The sequence below is a fragment of the Panulirus ornatus genome, chromosome 53 (assembly GCF_036320965.1).
Source record: "Panulirus ornatus isolate Po-2019 chromosome 53, ASM3632096v1, whole genome shotgun sequence".
Classification (NCBI taxonomy): Eukaryota; Metazoa; Arthropoda; class Malacostraca; order Decapoda; family Palinuridae; genus Panulirus; species Panulirus ornatus.
In genome coordinates, this window is record NC_092276.1 from 1,182,556 (window position 1) to 1,199,595 (window position 17,040).

General features: G+C 40.5%; 1 protein-coding gene across 17 annotated transcripts in view; it reads right to left on the minus strand.

The window, feature by feature from the left end:
* Positions 1 to 17,040, minus strand: part of LOC139765155 (uncharacterized) — a 346,502-nt gene that overhangs the window by 23,893 nt on the left and 305,569 nt on the right. For 15 of the 17 annotated variants that reach the window (XR_011716593.1, XR_011716592.1, XR_011716590.1 and 12 more), the window contains 2 exons: positions 11,030 to 11,266; positions 8,515 to 8,571 (listed from right to left, as the gene is read on the minus strand). Coding sequence is in view for 13 of the 17 variants with exons in the window: in XM_071692359.1 (XP_071548460.1) it covers positions 8,515 to 8,571; positions 11,030 to 11,266 (294 nt within the window). In the remaining 4 variants the exon portion in view is untranslated. The remainder of the gene's footprint in view (positions 1 to 8,514; positions 8,572 to 11,029; positions 11,267 to 17,040) is intronic. The other 2 variants (XM_071692364.1, XM_071692371.1) reach the window with 1 other exon arrangement.

The window sequence follows — 17,040 nt, forward strand, 5'->3', positions numbered from 1 at the left end:
CAGGCATACATATATGGACATGTATAAAATTCATACTTGCTGTCTTTATTCATTCCCGTCGCCACCCCGCCACACATGAAATGACACCCCCTCCCCTCACATGCAGGCGAGGAAGTGCTAGAAAAAGACAACAAAGGCCACATTTATTCACACATAGTCTCTAGCTGTCATGTATAATGCACCGAAACCACAGCTCCCTTTCCACTTCCAGGCCCCACACAACTTTCCATGGTTTACCCAAGGCGCTTCACATGCCCTGATTCAATCCACTGACAGCATGTCAACCCCGGTATACCACATCGATCCAATTCACCCTATTCCTTGCCCTCCTTTCACCCTCCTGCATGTTCAGGCCCCGATCACACAAAATCTTTTTCACTCCATCTTTCCACCTCCAATTTGGTCTCCCACTTCTCCTCGTTCCCTCCACCTCCGACACATATATCCTCTTGGTCAATCTTTCCTCACTCGTTATCTCCATGTGCCCAAACCATTTCAAAACACCCTCTTCTGCTCTCTCAACCACGCTCTTTTTATTTCCACACATCTCTCTTACCCTTACGTTACTTACTCGATCAAACCAGCTCACACCACACATTGTCCTCAAAACATCTCATTTCCAGCACATCCACCCTCCTGTGCACAACTCTATCCATAGCCCACGCCTCGCAACCATACAACATTGTTGGAACCACTATTCCTTCAAACATACCCATTTTTGCTTTCCGAGATAATGTTCTCGACTTCCACACATTCTTCAAGGCTCCCAGGATTTTCGCCCCCTCCCCCACCCTATGATCCACTTCCGCTTCCATGGTTCCATCCGCTGCCAGATCCACTCCCAGATATCTAACACACTTTACTTCCTCCAGTTTTTCTCCATTCAAACTTACCTCCCAATTGACTTGACCCTCAACCCTACTGTACCTAATAACCTTGCTCTTATTCACATTTGCTCTTAACTTTCTTCTTTCACACACTTTACCAAACTCAGTCACCAGCTTCTGCAGTTTCTCACATGAATCAGCCACCAGCACTGTATCATCAGCGAACAACAACTGACTCACTTCCCAAGCTCTCTCATCCACAACAGACTTCATACTTGCCCCTCTTTCCAAAACTCTTGCATTCACCTCCCTAACAACCCCATCCATAAACAAATTAAACAACCATGGAGACATCACACACCCCTGCCGCAAACCTACATTCACTGAGAACCAATCACTTTCCTCTCTTCCTACACGTACACATGCCTTACATCCTCGATAAAAACTTTTCACTGCTTCTAACAACTTGCCTCTCACACCATATATTCTTAATACCTTCCACAGAGCATCTCTATCAAGTCTATCATATGCCTTCTCCAGATCCATAAATGCTACATACAAATCCATTTGCTTTTCTAAGTATTTCTCACATACATTCTTCAAAGCAAACACCTGATCCACACATCCTCTACCACTTCTGAAACCACACTGCTCTTCCCCAATCTGATGCTCTGTACATGCCTTCACCCTCTCAATCAATACCCTCCCATATAATTTACCAGGATTACTCAACAAACTTATACCTCTGAAATTTGAGCACTCACTCTTATCTCCTTTGCCTTTGTACAATGGCACTATGCACGCATTCCGCCAATCCTCAGGCACCTCACCATGAGTCATACATGCATTGAATAACCTTACCAACCAGTCAATAATACAGTCACCCCCTTTTTTAATAAATTCCACTGCAATACCATCCAAACCTGCTGCCTTGCTGGCTTTCATCTTCCGCAAAGCTTTTACTACCTCTTCTCTGTTTACCAAATCATTTTCCCTAACCCTCTCACTTTGCACACCACCTCGACCAAAACACCCTATATCTGCCACTCTATCATCAAACACATTCAACAAACCTTCAAAATACTCACTCCATCTCCTTCTCACATCACCACTACTTGTTATCACCTCCCCATTTGCGCCCTTCACTGAAGTTCCCATTTGCTCCCTTGTCTTACGCACTTTATTTACCTCCTTCCAGAACATCTTTTTATTCTCCCTAAAATTTAATGATACTCTCTCACCCCAACTCTCATTTGCCCTCTTTTTCACCTCTTGCACCTTTCTCTTGACCTCCTGTCTCTTTCTTTTATACATCTCCCACTCAATTGCATTTTTTCCCTGCAAAAATCGTCCAAATGCCTCTCTCTTCTCTTTCACTAATAATCTTACTTCTTCATCCCACCACTCACTACCCTTTCTAATCAACCCACCTCCCACTCTTCTCATGCCACAAGCATCTTTAGCACAATCCATCACTGATTCCCTAAATACATCCCATTCCTCCCCCACTCCCCTTACTTCCATTGTTCTCACCTTTTTCCATTCTGTACTCAGTCTCTCCTGGTACTTCCTCACACAAGTCTCCTTCCCAAGCTCACTTACTCTCACCACCCTCTTCACCCCAACATTCACTCTTCTTTTCTGAAAACCCATACAAATCTTCACCTTAGCCTCCACAAGATAATGATCAGACATCCCTCCAGTTGCACCTCTCAGCACATTAACATCCAAAAGTCTCTCTTTCGCGCGCCTGTCAATTAACACGTAATCCAATAACGCTCTCTGGCCATCTCTCCTACTTACATATGTATACTTATGTATATCTCGCTTTTTAAACCAGGTATTCCCAATCACCAGTCCTTTTTCTGCACATAAATCTACAAGCTCTTCACCATTTCCATTTACAACACTGAACACCCCATGTATACCAATTATTCTCTCAACTGCCACATTACTCACCTTTGCATTTAAATCACCCATCACTAAAACCCGGTCTCATGCATCAAAACCACTAACACACTCATTCAGCTGCTCCCAAAACACTTGCCTCTCATGATCTTTCTTCTCATGCCCAGGTGCATATGCACCAATAATCACCCATCTCTCTCCATCAACTTTCAGTTTTACCCATATTAATCGAGAATTTACTTTCTTACATTCTATCACATACTCCCACATATATATATATATATATATATATATATATATATATATATATATATATATATATATATATATATATATACATATATATGGTGATTGTGAATACCTGGTTTAAAAAGCGAGATATACATAAGTATACGTATGTAAGTAGGAGAGATGGCCAGAGAGCGTTATTGGATTACATGTTAATTGACAGGCGCGCGAAAGAGAGACTTTTGGATGTTAATGTGCTGAGAGGTGCAACTGGAGGGATGTCTGATCATTATCTTGTGAAGGCTAAGGTGAAGATTTGTATGGGTTTTCAGAAAAGAAGAGTGAATGTTGGGGTGAAGAGGGTGGTGAGAGTAAATGAGCTTGGGAAGGAGACTTGTGTGAGGAAGTGCCAGGAGAGACTGAGTACAGAATGGAAAAAGGTGAGAACAATGGAAGTAAGGGGAGTGGGGGAGGAATGGGATGTATTTAGGGAATCAGTGATGGATTGCGCTAAAGATGCTTGTGGCATGAGAAGAGTGGGAGGTGGGTTGATTAGAAAGGGTAGTGAGTGGTGTGATGAAGAAGTAAGATTATTAGTGAAAGAGAAGAGAGAGGCATTTGGACGATTTTTGCAGGGAAAAAATGCAATTGAGTGGGAGATGTATAAAAGAAAGAGACAGGAGGTCAAGAGAAAGGTGCAAGAGGTGAAAAAGAGGGCAAATGAGAGTTGGGGTGAGAGAGTATCATTAAATTTTAGGGAGAATAAAAAGATGTTCTGGAAGGAGGTAAATAAAGTGCGTAAGACAAGGGAGCAAATGGGAACTTCAGTGAAGGGCGCAAATGGGGAGGTGATAACAAGTAGTGGTGATGTGAGAAGGAGATGGAGTGAGTATTTTGAAGGTTTGTTGAATGTGTTTGATGATAGAGTGGCAGATATATGGTGTTTTGGTCGAGGTGGTGTGCAAAGTGAGAGGGTTAGGGAAAATGATTTGGTAAACAGAGAAGAGGTAGTAAAAGCTTTGTTGAAGATGAAAGCCGGCAAGGCAGCAGGTTTGGATGGTATTGCAGTGGAATTTATTAAAAAAGGGGGTGACTGTATTATTGACTGGTTGGTAAGGTTATTTAATGTATGTATGACTCATGGTGAGGTGCCTGAGGATTGGCGGAATGCGTGCATAGTGCCATTGTACAAAGGCAAAGGGGATAAGAGTGAGTGCTCAAATTTCAGAGGTATAAGTTTGTTGAGTATTCCTGGTAAATTATATGGGAGGGTATTGATTGAGAGGGTGAAGGCATGTACAGAGCATCAGATTGGGGAAGAGCAGTGTGGTTTCAGAAGTGGTAGAGGATGTGTGGATCAGGTGTTTGCTTTGAAGAATGTATGTGAGAAATACTTAGAAAAGCAAATGGATTTGTATGTAGCATTTATGGATCTGGAGAAGGCATATGATAGAGTTGATAGAGATGCTCTGTGGAAGGTATTAAGAATATATGGTGTGGGAGGCAAGTTGTTAGAAGCAGTGAAAAGTTTTTATCGAGGATGTAAGGCATGTGTACGTGTAGGAAGAGAGGAAAGTGATTGGTTCTCAGTGAATGTAGGTTTGCGGCAGGGGTGTGTGATGTCTCCATGGTTGTTTAATTTGTTTATGGATGGGGTTGTTAGGGAGGTGAATGCAAGAGTTTGGGAAAGAGGGGCAAGTATGAAGTCTGTTGGGGATGAGAGAGCTTGGGAAGTGAGTCAGTTGTTGTTCGCTGATGATACAGCGCTGGTGGCTGATTCATGTGAGAAACTGCAGAAGCTGGTGACTGAGTTTGGTAAAGTGTGTGAAAGAAGAAAGTTAAGAGTAAATGTGAATAAGAGCAAGGTTATTAGGTACAGTAGGGTTGAGGGTCAAGTCAATTGGGAGGTAAGTTTGAATGGAGAAAAACTGGAGTAAGTAAAGTGTTTTAGATATCTGGGAGTGGATCTGGCAGCGGATGGAACCATGGAAGCGGAAGTGGATCATAGGGTGGGGGAGGGGGCAAAAATTCTGGGAGCCTTGAAGAATGTGTGGAAGTCGAGAACATTATCTCAGAAAGCAAAAATGGGTATGTTTGAAGGAATAGTGGTTCCAACAATGTTGTATGGTTGCGAGGCGTGGGCTATGGATAGAGTTGTGCGCAGGAGGATGGATGTGCTGGAAATGAGATGTTTGAGGACAATGTGTGGTGTGAGGTGGTTTGATCGAGTAAGTAACGTAAGGGTAAGAGAGATGTGTGGAAATAAAAAGAGCATGGTTGAGAGAGCGGAAGAGGGTGTTTTGAAATGGTTTGGGCACATGGAGAGAATGAGTGAGGAAAGATTGACCAAGAGGATATATGTGTCGGAGGTGGAGGGAACGAGGAGAAGTGGGAGACCAAATTGGAGGTGGAAAGATGGAGTGAAAAAGATTTTGTGTGATCGGGGCCTGAACATGCAGGAGGGGGAAAGGAGGGCAAGGAATAGTGTGAACTGGATCGATGTGGTATACCGGGGTTGACATGCTGTCAATGGATTGAATCAGGGCATGTGAAGAGTCTGGGGTAAACCATGGAAAGCTGTGTAGGTATGTATATTTGCGTGTGTGGACGTATGTATATACATATGTATGGGGTGGGTTTGGCCATTTCTTTCGTCTGTTTCCTTGCGCTACCTCGCAAACGCGGGAGACAGCGACAAAGTATAATAAAAAAAAAAAATAATAATAATATATATATATATATATATATATATATATATATATATATATATATATATAGGGATACACAGATAATAATATCACAGATACATATTATACACAAGTATAATATAGTATTACCTTGTTGCATTTGAAGTTATAGATTATTTAATTTTCTAATTACTGCAAACATGATAGCACATTGGCAAGTGTTGAAGATTACATTGCAAAGTAGATTGTCACCCTGTGAATGGAACACAGTGGAATGACAGTAATGACACAATGAATGGAAGTGAAGCAGTACTGAAGTGTGCCGCACATGCAGCTCTACCCACCAACACTCAACATACAACCAACCCTTTGCTCTGCAAAGGACCGTATACAACATCTACACCCAACATTCAGTTTGATGCAAACAAAACACTGACCTAGAGTTTTGTACTGTCTATGATGTTTAGAAATAACACATTGGTGAATCAGAAAAGTGACAGAATAGGAGAGTTTGGAAACAGCAGGAAGAAATGCACATGAAACTAGAATGATGTAGAGTGCAAGTTCAGGAAGGATATTATCGGCAAAGTTTAAAGGAATCGTCAGTGAGTATGTGGTGTCAATGTGTCATTTACACTAAATCACTTGCTTCTAGATATGATTACAGCAATGAAAATAATTCTTGGGTTCACCCAAATGCTAATATAATGAATCTACATGTAACTGTCATTATATCAACACCATCAACAAAGCTCTGAAAATAATCATTACACCAATAGCCTATCCAATTGCTTTTATGGAATGTCATACATATATTTATATTTTTGTAACTTAAGTAGTTTTTTAAAGCTAATGATCTTTCATGATATCCAACTAATAATATTGGGAAAGGCATATCAAATTCTCTGTCAAATATTATTACAGAAAACAATACTGTGCAATGGCAGGCAGTGAAAGTTGTTAAAGCTTTGTGCTCATGGGATTTCCTCTATTCATTCCAAAAACCATTAGGAACTGACAGGGAAGAGCATCTGTTTTTATATGTTAAGATATAACACTTTTTCATTCATACTTGATGATGCTTGCTGGGAATGTTAGTTGTATATGAACCAGTTAGTAATGATAATACTATGGATAATTTTGGAGCAAAGGTCTTTCTTAGGTAAAGAGAAATATGAGGCCAAATGTCCATTATCATCATCACCATAATTATAAACTTCAACAATTACTGGAACCATGTAATTTACATCTTTTTTCTTTCAAGATTTGTTGAATAGTTTGATAAAGCTGATAAATATAACTATGTCCCCTGCTCCCGTGTCAACCTCTAGGAGGCATCAGTTACCTTACTGCTGACTACTGTGTCAGCTGGGTGGTGTCTCTTCTCTACCACTGACCACTGTGTCAGCCACTGTTGATTATATGTACATAGAATGGCTCTCTGATGTGGAGTTATAAACTTCAAATATATTCATGGTCTAAAGAAATTTACCAATTAATAATAGTTCTATCTCAGTTAGTTGTATGAAATGATATTGAAATACTCATTAAATCAACAGCAGAGATCATGCACAAGGTATTCTCAATGCTGTATCTGTTGTAAATAGATGAAAGGCAGAAGTAATGATGGTTTGAGTAATGAGAAGTCCCCGGTTGGTCATATATATATATATATATATATATATATATGGCCAGAGTAACACCAGTGGAGGTAAATATTATCTGTATGAACAGAGAACATTTTGAGAGCTTTTTTTAGTTTGCATGTTTACTGTGAGGGAATGGGTTGGTAATGACGGAAATGTGTGTGTTAGATTGTTTGGAAAAAGGTCAGTAGTGGTGTGTGTATGTATACACCTGGAAAGGTGAGGATGGGGAGGCAGCCTAGAGGCAGCAGTGGGCAGGTGTTCACAACCTCTGAAGCCCACCAGGCTGCTTGGTCACTACTTCATACCATTATATACCACTAACATATCTTGCAGTACAGATACGCCCAGTATCAGGATGTAAAAGAGAGTTAAGATACCTTTATGCATATATATATATATATATATATATATATATATATATATATATATATATATATATATATATATATATATATATATATATTTGTAAGATTCCATGGGGAAAATGAAACATGATAAGTTTCATTTTCCCTGTGGACTCTTACAAATATATTTGATCACGCACAAAATTGTGATCCTTTCCAATATATATTATATATATATATATATATATATATATATATATATATATATATATATATATATATATATATATATATAAAACTTTGTTAATGAACTGTTCTTCACACACGAAGGAGAACATAGAATCTGAAGTCTCTATTCATTACTGTGGGGGCCTAGTACTGATAGTCCTACATTTAGAGATAGATCAAGCAAAGAAAGGCCATGAGAGTCCATTAGCTCAGGCAGTGTCTTCAAGAGGTCTAGCCTTACAGCTGAAATAGGAGAATTCTTTTGGAGGTGATAGTTTTCTTGAAGTGATGATATGTGAAGGATAAGGAGGAAGGAGGTTTACACAACGCTATATCGCAAGCACTCCAACAACCTCTAACACACACTCCAAGTGCTGATGGTTTTAGCGGTAGCAGCAGCAACAGCAGCAGCAGTCCTTGGCTTTTGCTTAATACATGACACACACTGGGTTATTTAGTGAGAGGGATCAGACGATGAATAACTTATGTGTGGAGGGAAAGAAAGAGAGAAAGAAAGAAGTAAGGGGAACGGGTGAGCACAACTCGTCTTTGCCACATCCACAATGGAGTGACCCACAGAACTTATGCCACGGTGAGCTATAGATAAACACAGGTGCACAGAATACACAGACACTGCACTTACTAGCTCACCCCAACAGTATTGCACTGGCCTACATATCTCGCACTGGGAAGGTCACCCCTGGAAAATGTCGTGATGTAAAGATGGAATGCAATAATGTTATGGTGTAGGGGGAAAAGTGAAAACATTATATGCTGCGTGCTCACCTCACAGCAAACAGGTGGTGGTAACCAGAGCTGTGAGGATGCCTATTTGTGGTAAATAATCTATAGAATGTGGTGGACTGAGGGCATTAGGTAGAAATATTGGATATAGTATGAGGAGGTCATTCCTCTTATTATGAGGCAAATGGAAGTAAATTTTAGAGTTGTGATAGTACAGCACATCTGATATCTGTAACCACTGCTTCAATGAGATATAGAATAATCTTTTGTTGCTCTATGGTAGTGAAACTCATATCCTCAATCAACCAAATTTAATAGATAGTTTGAAAATTATTGGTAATACTCCAAACTTTTTTTTTTTATTCCTTAGGCCAATAACATGCCATTACAATATTAATGTAGATCTCTGAGACTTATGTTAATTACATTCAGGATTGTATTTTAAATTCATAGATATTTAATCTTATTTACAGAATAAATGAAAAGTATATACATTTATATAACCTATACCTATTTAGACATAATATTTATGGAACTCTTGACCACATTAATGGCATGGTATAAACTTCACACTACACACAGCTCAGCATATGGCAAGCTTTTATATAGGCTGTATAAATGGAATGGAGCTGGGAAATAAAAATCAATTACTAATACACACACACACACACACGCAGACACAAATGACTTGCCAGAAGGATTGAACTTTTACCTGAATATGTTTTCGGATGATGCCACAGTCATGAGGGAGGTAAAATATGAGGAGAATTGCGTCCAACTACAAGGAGACCTAGGCAAGCCCCAAAGTTGATGTGATACATGGCTGATGAAATTCATCTTAAGTAAATGCAAGTTAATAAGAAAGGGATACAGTGAAAGAAGGCCTCAATATGGATATTATCTATCAGGAAATAACCAGCAGGAATCTATGTGTGAAAGGGATTTAGTAGTTAACATCATCATAAACCTGTTGCTAGAGTACCACATATGTAGAATAGTAAGAGACAAACTATCTGCTGGTTAAATCAAAAAGCATTCAAATATATGGAGAAGGAAACCTTAATTCAAAACTTGAATATATTCTTAAGTTTGTTCATCATACTTAAAGGAGCACATATAACTAACAGAATTAAGAAAGCTTACGTGCAGGGAAAGGTTAGGGGCCTAAGATTTGTCCACAATGAATTTGATAAAACTGAGGGGTGACCTGGTTACAACCTTTGAATCTTTAAATGAGTTTGATGACATCAACAGTAAGCAGTTCTTTGAAAGATACAGGCACAGAACAACCAGAGGCCATAACTTGAAATTAACCAAGACACTTAAGAAAAGGCATGAAATAATCAGAATGATGAAATTGGAAACGTGGAGAGGAAGCAAAAGGTTTTAAATTATATGCCAGAGAAAATTCAAGAGATTGGGCCCCATAGGTGTGAAAACCCCATGTTCAGTACAAATAGGTGATAGATGATTACAAATGTACATTGAAATTATCATCAGTGATAATGAAACAGGATCAATTATAAAAAAGTTGGATAAAGAAAATTAAAAAACTGAGGAATCTAATAAAAGATAATGAAAAATGTAATGAAATGGAAGAGAAAATAATGGAACTAAGAAATATATTGAAAGATCATGATAATGGACTCTAAAAGACTGAAGGAATTATGAAAGAAAATAATCAGAAGGTGCAACTATTGGAAGGCATCAACAGTAAATTCCAAGGCTGAGTGAAGAAGGTACTCTATTGAAAGACATCAAGGACATCAGCAGTAAATTTCAAGGATGAGTGACAGAATCAGTGGGTAGTTATTGATACTAAGGAAGGGAGATATTGGGGACAGAAACAGAGTGACCTTAGTAGATAATTAAGTGAAGGTATTGAAAGATGTTAAACATGGATAGACATAGAACTTTAAGGGAAGTATACTGCTTGTTTAATGAAAGGCTTAGAAAACTGCAGTGTCGGTCAGTACATGGTGACGAAAGAGAAGATTTTAGAAAAACTAGAATTTGGAGGCTGATGAAGCAACACTGTAAGGTTGAGAGGGGACATGTATATCCTAGCCGTGATGAAGTAGATTAAGAAAAGGACATCTTTATGACTTTAGAATGAGCATATTTTCTTTATTTATATAAAAAAATCACATTACTAGGTTTAAGCAAAAGTCCCATCCTGTAGGCTGAGAATTTGACATAATATGAGAGAGGATTCATTCTTGTCACATAAACTCAAAATTCTGTGATATAATTTCCCTGCCCCATTATTGGTATGAATGATACTATTCTGAGCAATGTTCCATTGAACAGAAAGCATATGCGGGTGAATGATCAAGGGCTTTGCATGCTTAACAACAGGTGTCACTGTCATTCTTTACAATCCATATCAACGCCTCCCACACTCAAAGACATACCTGTATGGTGGGTCGCAGTCCAGCCTGGTGCTGGAGCCAGAGGCCCCTCCCTGATGTGTGCCCTCAGCCATGGAGCTTGTGCTTCCATGGGGTGCCACTCCGGCCAGTGCCACAGCTTGCTCATCTGATCCATGCCTCTTCAGAGGCTGCGGCGTTTGAGATAAAGAGATGTTGTTGGGTGCTGCTGCCGCTGGGGTCGAGATCTTCTTCTTACCTGGACCACCAAAACTGAAGAACCTGTGGAAAGTGAGTTATGTCAGCCTGACACAAGGTATGAGGTGTAAAGGAAGACAGGAAGGGAGATACACTGAGGTGAAGCAGTGGGGACCTGAGAAGAAGGCAGTTATTATGGACGGAAAGTTCTATGTTGGTATGAGAAGTGATCCTTACCTCATTAGATGGAAGAGGTAAAAATAGAAATAAAAAAGGTACCCAGACTTGGAACAGGTGAATAATTGAAGGAGTCAAAACCAAGCCTATCACTGATATGTAATAGGGACACAGCCCATCATACAATCTTAGAATGATGTAACATTATGTTGAATTCTGCAGATAAAAGAAAGGTACTGTATTATACACATATGTATATATATATATATATATATATATATATATATATATATATATATATATATATATCCCTGGGGATAGGGGAGAAAGAATACTTCCCACATATTTCCTGCGTGTCGTAGGAGGCGACTAAAAGGGGAGGGAGCGGGGGGCTGGAAATCCTCCCCTCGTTTTTTTTTAATTTTCCAAAAGAAGGAACAGAGAAGGGGGCCAGGTGAGGATATTCCCTCAGAGGCCCAGTCCTCTGTTCTTAACGCTACCTTGCTAACGCGGGAAATGGCGAATAGTTTGAAAGAAAGATATATATATATTTTTATATTTTTATATATACTTATATATATATCCGTTTATATATATATAGTATATTTATGGATCTGGAGAAGGCATATGATAGAGTTGATAGAGATGCTCTGTGGAAGGTATTAAGAATATATGGTGTGGGAGGAAAGTTGTTAGAAGCAGTGAAAAGTTTTTATCGAGGATGTAAGGCATGTGTACGTGTAGGAAGAGAGGAAAGTGATTGGTTCTCAGTGAATGTAGGTTTGCGGCAGGGGTGTGTGATGTCTCCATGGTTGTTTAATTTGTTTATGGATGGGGTTGTTAGGGAGGTAAATGCAAGAGTTTTGGAAAGAGGGGCAAGTATGAAGTCTGTTGGGGATGAGAGAGCTTGGGAAGTGAGTCAGTTGTTGTTCGCTGATGATACAGCGCTGGTGGCTGATTCATGTGAGAAACTGCAGAAGCTGGTGACTGAGTTTGGTAAAGTGTGTGGAAGAAGAAAGTTAAGAGTAAATGTGAATAAGAGCAAGGTTATTAGGTACAGTAGGGTTGAGGGTCAAGTCAATTGGGAGGTGAGTTTGAATGGAGAAAAACTGGAGGAAGTGAAGTGTTTTAGATATCTGGGAGTGGATCTGGCAGCGGATGGAACCATGGAAGCGGAAGTGGATCATAGGGTGGGGGAGGGGGCGAAAATTCTGGGGGCCTTGAAGAATGTGTGGAAGTCGAGAACATTATCTCGGAAAGCAAAAATGGGTATGTTTGAAGGAATAGTGGTTCCAACAATGTTGTATGGTTGCGAGGCGTGGGCTATGGATAGAGTTGTGCGCAGGAGGATGGATGTGCTGGAAATGAGATGTTTGAGGACAATGTGTGGTGTGAGGTGGTTTGATCGAGTGAGTAACGTAAGGGTAAGAGAGATGTGTGGAAATAAAGAGCGTGGTTGAGAGAGCAGAAGAGGGTGTTTTGAAGTGGTTTGGGCACATGGAGAGGATGAGTGAGGAAAGATTGACCAAGAGGATATATGTGTCGGAGGTGGAGGGAACAAGGAGAAGAGGGAGACCAAATTGGAGGTGGAAAGATGGAGTGAAAAAGATTTTGTGTGATCGGGGCCTGAACATGCAGGAGGGTGAAAGGAGGGCAAGGAATAGAGTGAATTGGAGCGATGTGGTATACCGGGGTTGACGTGCTGTCAGTGGATTGAATCAAGGCATGTGAAGCGTCTGGGGTAAACCATGGAAAGCTGTGTAGGTATGTATATTTGCGTGTGTGGACGTATGTATATACATGTGTATGGGGGGGGTTGGGCCATTTCTTTCGTCTGTTTCCTTGCGCTACCTCGCAAACGCGGGAGACAGCGACAAAGTATAATAAATATAAATAATATATATATATATATATATATATATATATATATATATATATATATATATATATATATATATTGTGTGTGAAGGGAGAGAACATTGTCTGGGAGGTCACAGGTGGATGTGTTGAAACAATGTTTGAGGACAGTATGTGGTGTAAGGTGATGAGTAACTGGTAAAAGGATGAGAGAGATGTGTGGTAATAGGGAGAGTGTGGTCGAGGGGGCTGTAAGGGGTGTGCTGGGGTGGTATGGACATGTAGAGAGAGTGAGTAAGTTAAGTTGACAAGGAGGATGTGTGTGTGTGTCAGAAGTGGAGGGAGCAAGGAGAATGGGGAGACAAAATTGGAGATAGAGGGATGGAGTAACGGAGATTTTTAGTGATTTGGGCCTGAACTTGCAGGAGGGTGAGAGGCATGCACAGGATAGAATGATTTGGTATGATGTAGTATACTGGGGTTAACCTGCTTTCAATGAACTGAGCTATGGTATGTGAAGTCTCAGGGTTGAACTTTGGCAAGGTCTGTTGGGCTTGGTTGTAGACAGGGAGCTGTGGTTTTGGTGCATGGTGCATGACAGCTAGAGAATGGATGTAAACGGATATGGCCTTTCTTTGTCTGTTCCTGGTACTACTTTGCTAATGCAGGAAATGGTGATCAAGTATGAAAGAAGAGAACTTTTTCTTTTTTTAATACTTAATTGCCATTTCCCACATTAGCAAGATATTGCCAGGAGCAGACAAATAAAGGCTGCATTTGCTCACATCCATTCTCTAGCTGTCATGTGTACTGCAGAAACCAAAGCTACCATATACACAACCAAGCCCACAAACCTTTTCTTGGTTTACCCTGGCCACTTCAGATGCCCTGGTTCAGCCTGATGTGATTTGACTGGCCTAGACCCCATTGCTCATGGATGTGAAATGAGGAGTATTTGATTACTTTTAATCAAATAGTCACTTCCCTATTAGGGGCGATCATAGCAGAGCGGCTAACATTCCCAACTACCAATGCAAAGGTCCCAGATTCGAATCCATGCTGTTGGAGGGCATTATGTAACCTATGAAAGTGCACATTCATATGCACTATATTTGTGTTCATATACCTCTGCATTTGACAGTAAGGTTCTGTAAAATGCTAGCAAATGGTAATGTTAGCCTGATAGGATTTGACCAGCCTAGACCCTGTTGCTCATGGATGTGAGATGAAGGGTATTCAATTATTTGTAATTGAAGTCATTTCCCTGTTAGGGGTTATCAAAGACGAGCAGTTAGCATTCCCAACTACCATGCAAAGGTCCCGGGCTCGAGTCCTTGCTGATATATATATATATATATATATATATATATATATATATATATATATATATATATATTATTCCTGGGGATAGGGGAGTAAGAATACTTCCCACGTATTCCCTGCGTGTCGTAGAAGGCGACTAAAAGGGGAAGGAGCGGGTGGCTGGAAATCCTCCCCTCTCTTTTTTTTTTTTTTTAATTTTCCAAAAGAAGGAACAGAGAAGGGGGCCAGGTGAGGATATTCCCTCAAAGGCCCAGTCCTCTGTTCTTAACGCTACCTCGCTAATGCGGGAAATGGCGAATAGTATGAAAGAAAGATATATATATATATATATATATATATATATATATATATTTTTTTTTTTTTGCTTTGTCGCTGTCTCCCGCGTTTGCAAGGTAGCACAATGAAACAGACAAAAGAAATGGCCCAACCCACCCCCATACACATGTATATACATATGTCCACACACGCAAATATACATACCTACACAGCTTTCCATGGTTTACCCCAGACGCTTCACATGCCTTGATTCAATCCACTGACAGCATGTCAACCCCGGTATACCACATTGCTCCAATTCACTCTATTCCTTGCCCTCCTTTCACCCTCCTGCATGTTCAGGCCCCAATCACACAAAATCTTTTTCACTCCATCTTTCCACCTCCAATTTGGTCTCCCTCTTCTCCTCGTTCCCTCCACCTCCGACACATATATCCTCTTGGTCAATCTTTCCTCACTCATTCTCTCCATGTGACCAAACCATTTCAAAACACCCTCTTCTGCTCTCTCAACCATGCTCTTTTTATTTCCACACATCTCTCTTACCCTTACGTTACTTACTCGATCAAAGCACCTCACACCACACATTGTCCTCAAACATCTCATTTCCAGCACATCCATCCTCCTGCGCACAACTCTATCCATAGTCCACTCCTCGCAACCATACAACATTGTTGGAACCACTATTCCTTCAAACATACCCATTTTTGCTTTCCGAGATAATGTTCTCGACTTCCACACATTCTTCAAGGCTCCCAGAATTTTCGCCCCCTCCCCCACCCTATGATCCACTTCCGCTTCCATGTTTCCATCCGCTGCCAGATCCACTCCCAGATATCTAAAACACTTCACTTCCTCCAGTTTTTCTCCATTCAAACTCACCTCCCAATTGACTTGACCCTCAACCCTACTGTACCTAATAACCTTGCTCTTATTCACATTTACTCTTAACTTTCTTCTTTCACACACTTTACCAAACTCAGTCACCAGCTTCTGCAGTTTCTCACATGAATCAGCCACCAGCGCTGTATCATCAGCGAACAACAACTGACTCACTTCCCAAGCTCTCTCATCCCCAACAGACTTCATCTTTGCCCCTCTTTCCAAGACTCTTGCATTCACCTCCCTAACAACCCCATCCATAAACAAATTAAACAACCATGGAGACATCACACACCCCTGCCGCAAACCTACATTCACTGAGAACCAATCACTTTCCTCTTTTCCTACACGTACACATGCCTTACATCCTCGATAAAAGGCATATATATATATTTATTTATTTATACAAGTCTCCTTCCCAAGCTCACTTACTCTCACCACCCTCTTCACCCCAACATTCACTCTTATTTTCTGAAAACCCATACAAATCTTCACCTTTGCCTCCACAAGATAATGATCAGACATCCCTCCAGTTGCACCTCTCAGCACATCAACATCCAAAAGTCTCTCTTTCGAGCGCCTGTCAATTAACACATATTCCAATAACGCTCTCTGGCCATCTCTCCTACTTACATACGTATATATATATATATATATATATATATATATATATATAGTCAATTGGGAGGTAAGTTTGAATGGAGAAAAACTGGAGGAAGTAAAGTGTTTTAGATATCTGGGAGTGGATCTGACAGCGGATGGAACCATGGAAGCGGTAGTGGATCATAGGGTGGGGGAGGGGGCGAAAATCCTGGGAGCCTTGAAGAATGTGTGGAAGTCGAGAACATTATCTCGGAAAGCAAAAATGGGTATGTTTGAAGGAATAGTGGTTCCAACAATTTTGTATGGTTGCGAGGCGTGGGCTATGGATAGAGTTGTGCGCAGGAGGGTGGATGTGCTGGAAATGAGATGTTTGAGGACAATGTGTGGTGTGAGGTGGTTTGATCGAGTAAGTAACGTAAGGGTAAGAGAGATGTGTGGAAATAAAAAGAGCGTGGTTGAGAGAGCAGAAGAGGGTGTTTTGAAATGGTTTGGGCACATGGAGAGAATGAGTGAGGAAAGAAAGACCAAGAGGATATATGTCTCGGAGGTGGAGGGAACGAGGAGAAGTGGTAGACCAAATTGGAGGTGGAAAGATGGAGTGAAAAAGATTTTGTGTGATCAGGGCCTGAACATGCAGGGGGGTGAAAGGAGGGCAAGGAATAGAGTGAATTGGATCGATGTGGTATACCGGGGTTGACGTGCTGTCAGTGGATTGAATCAGGGCATGTGAAGCGTCTGGG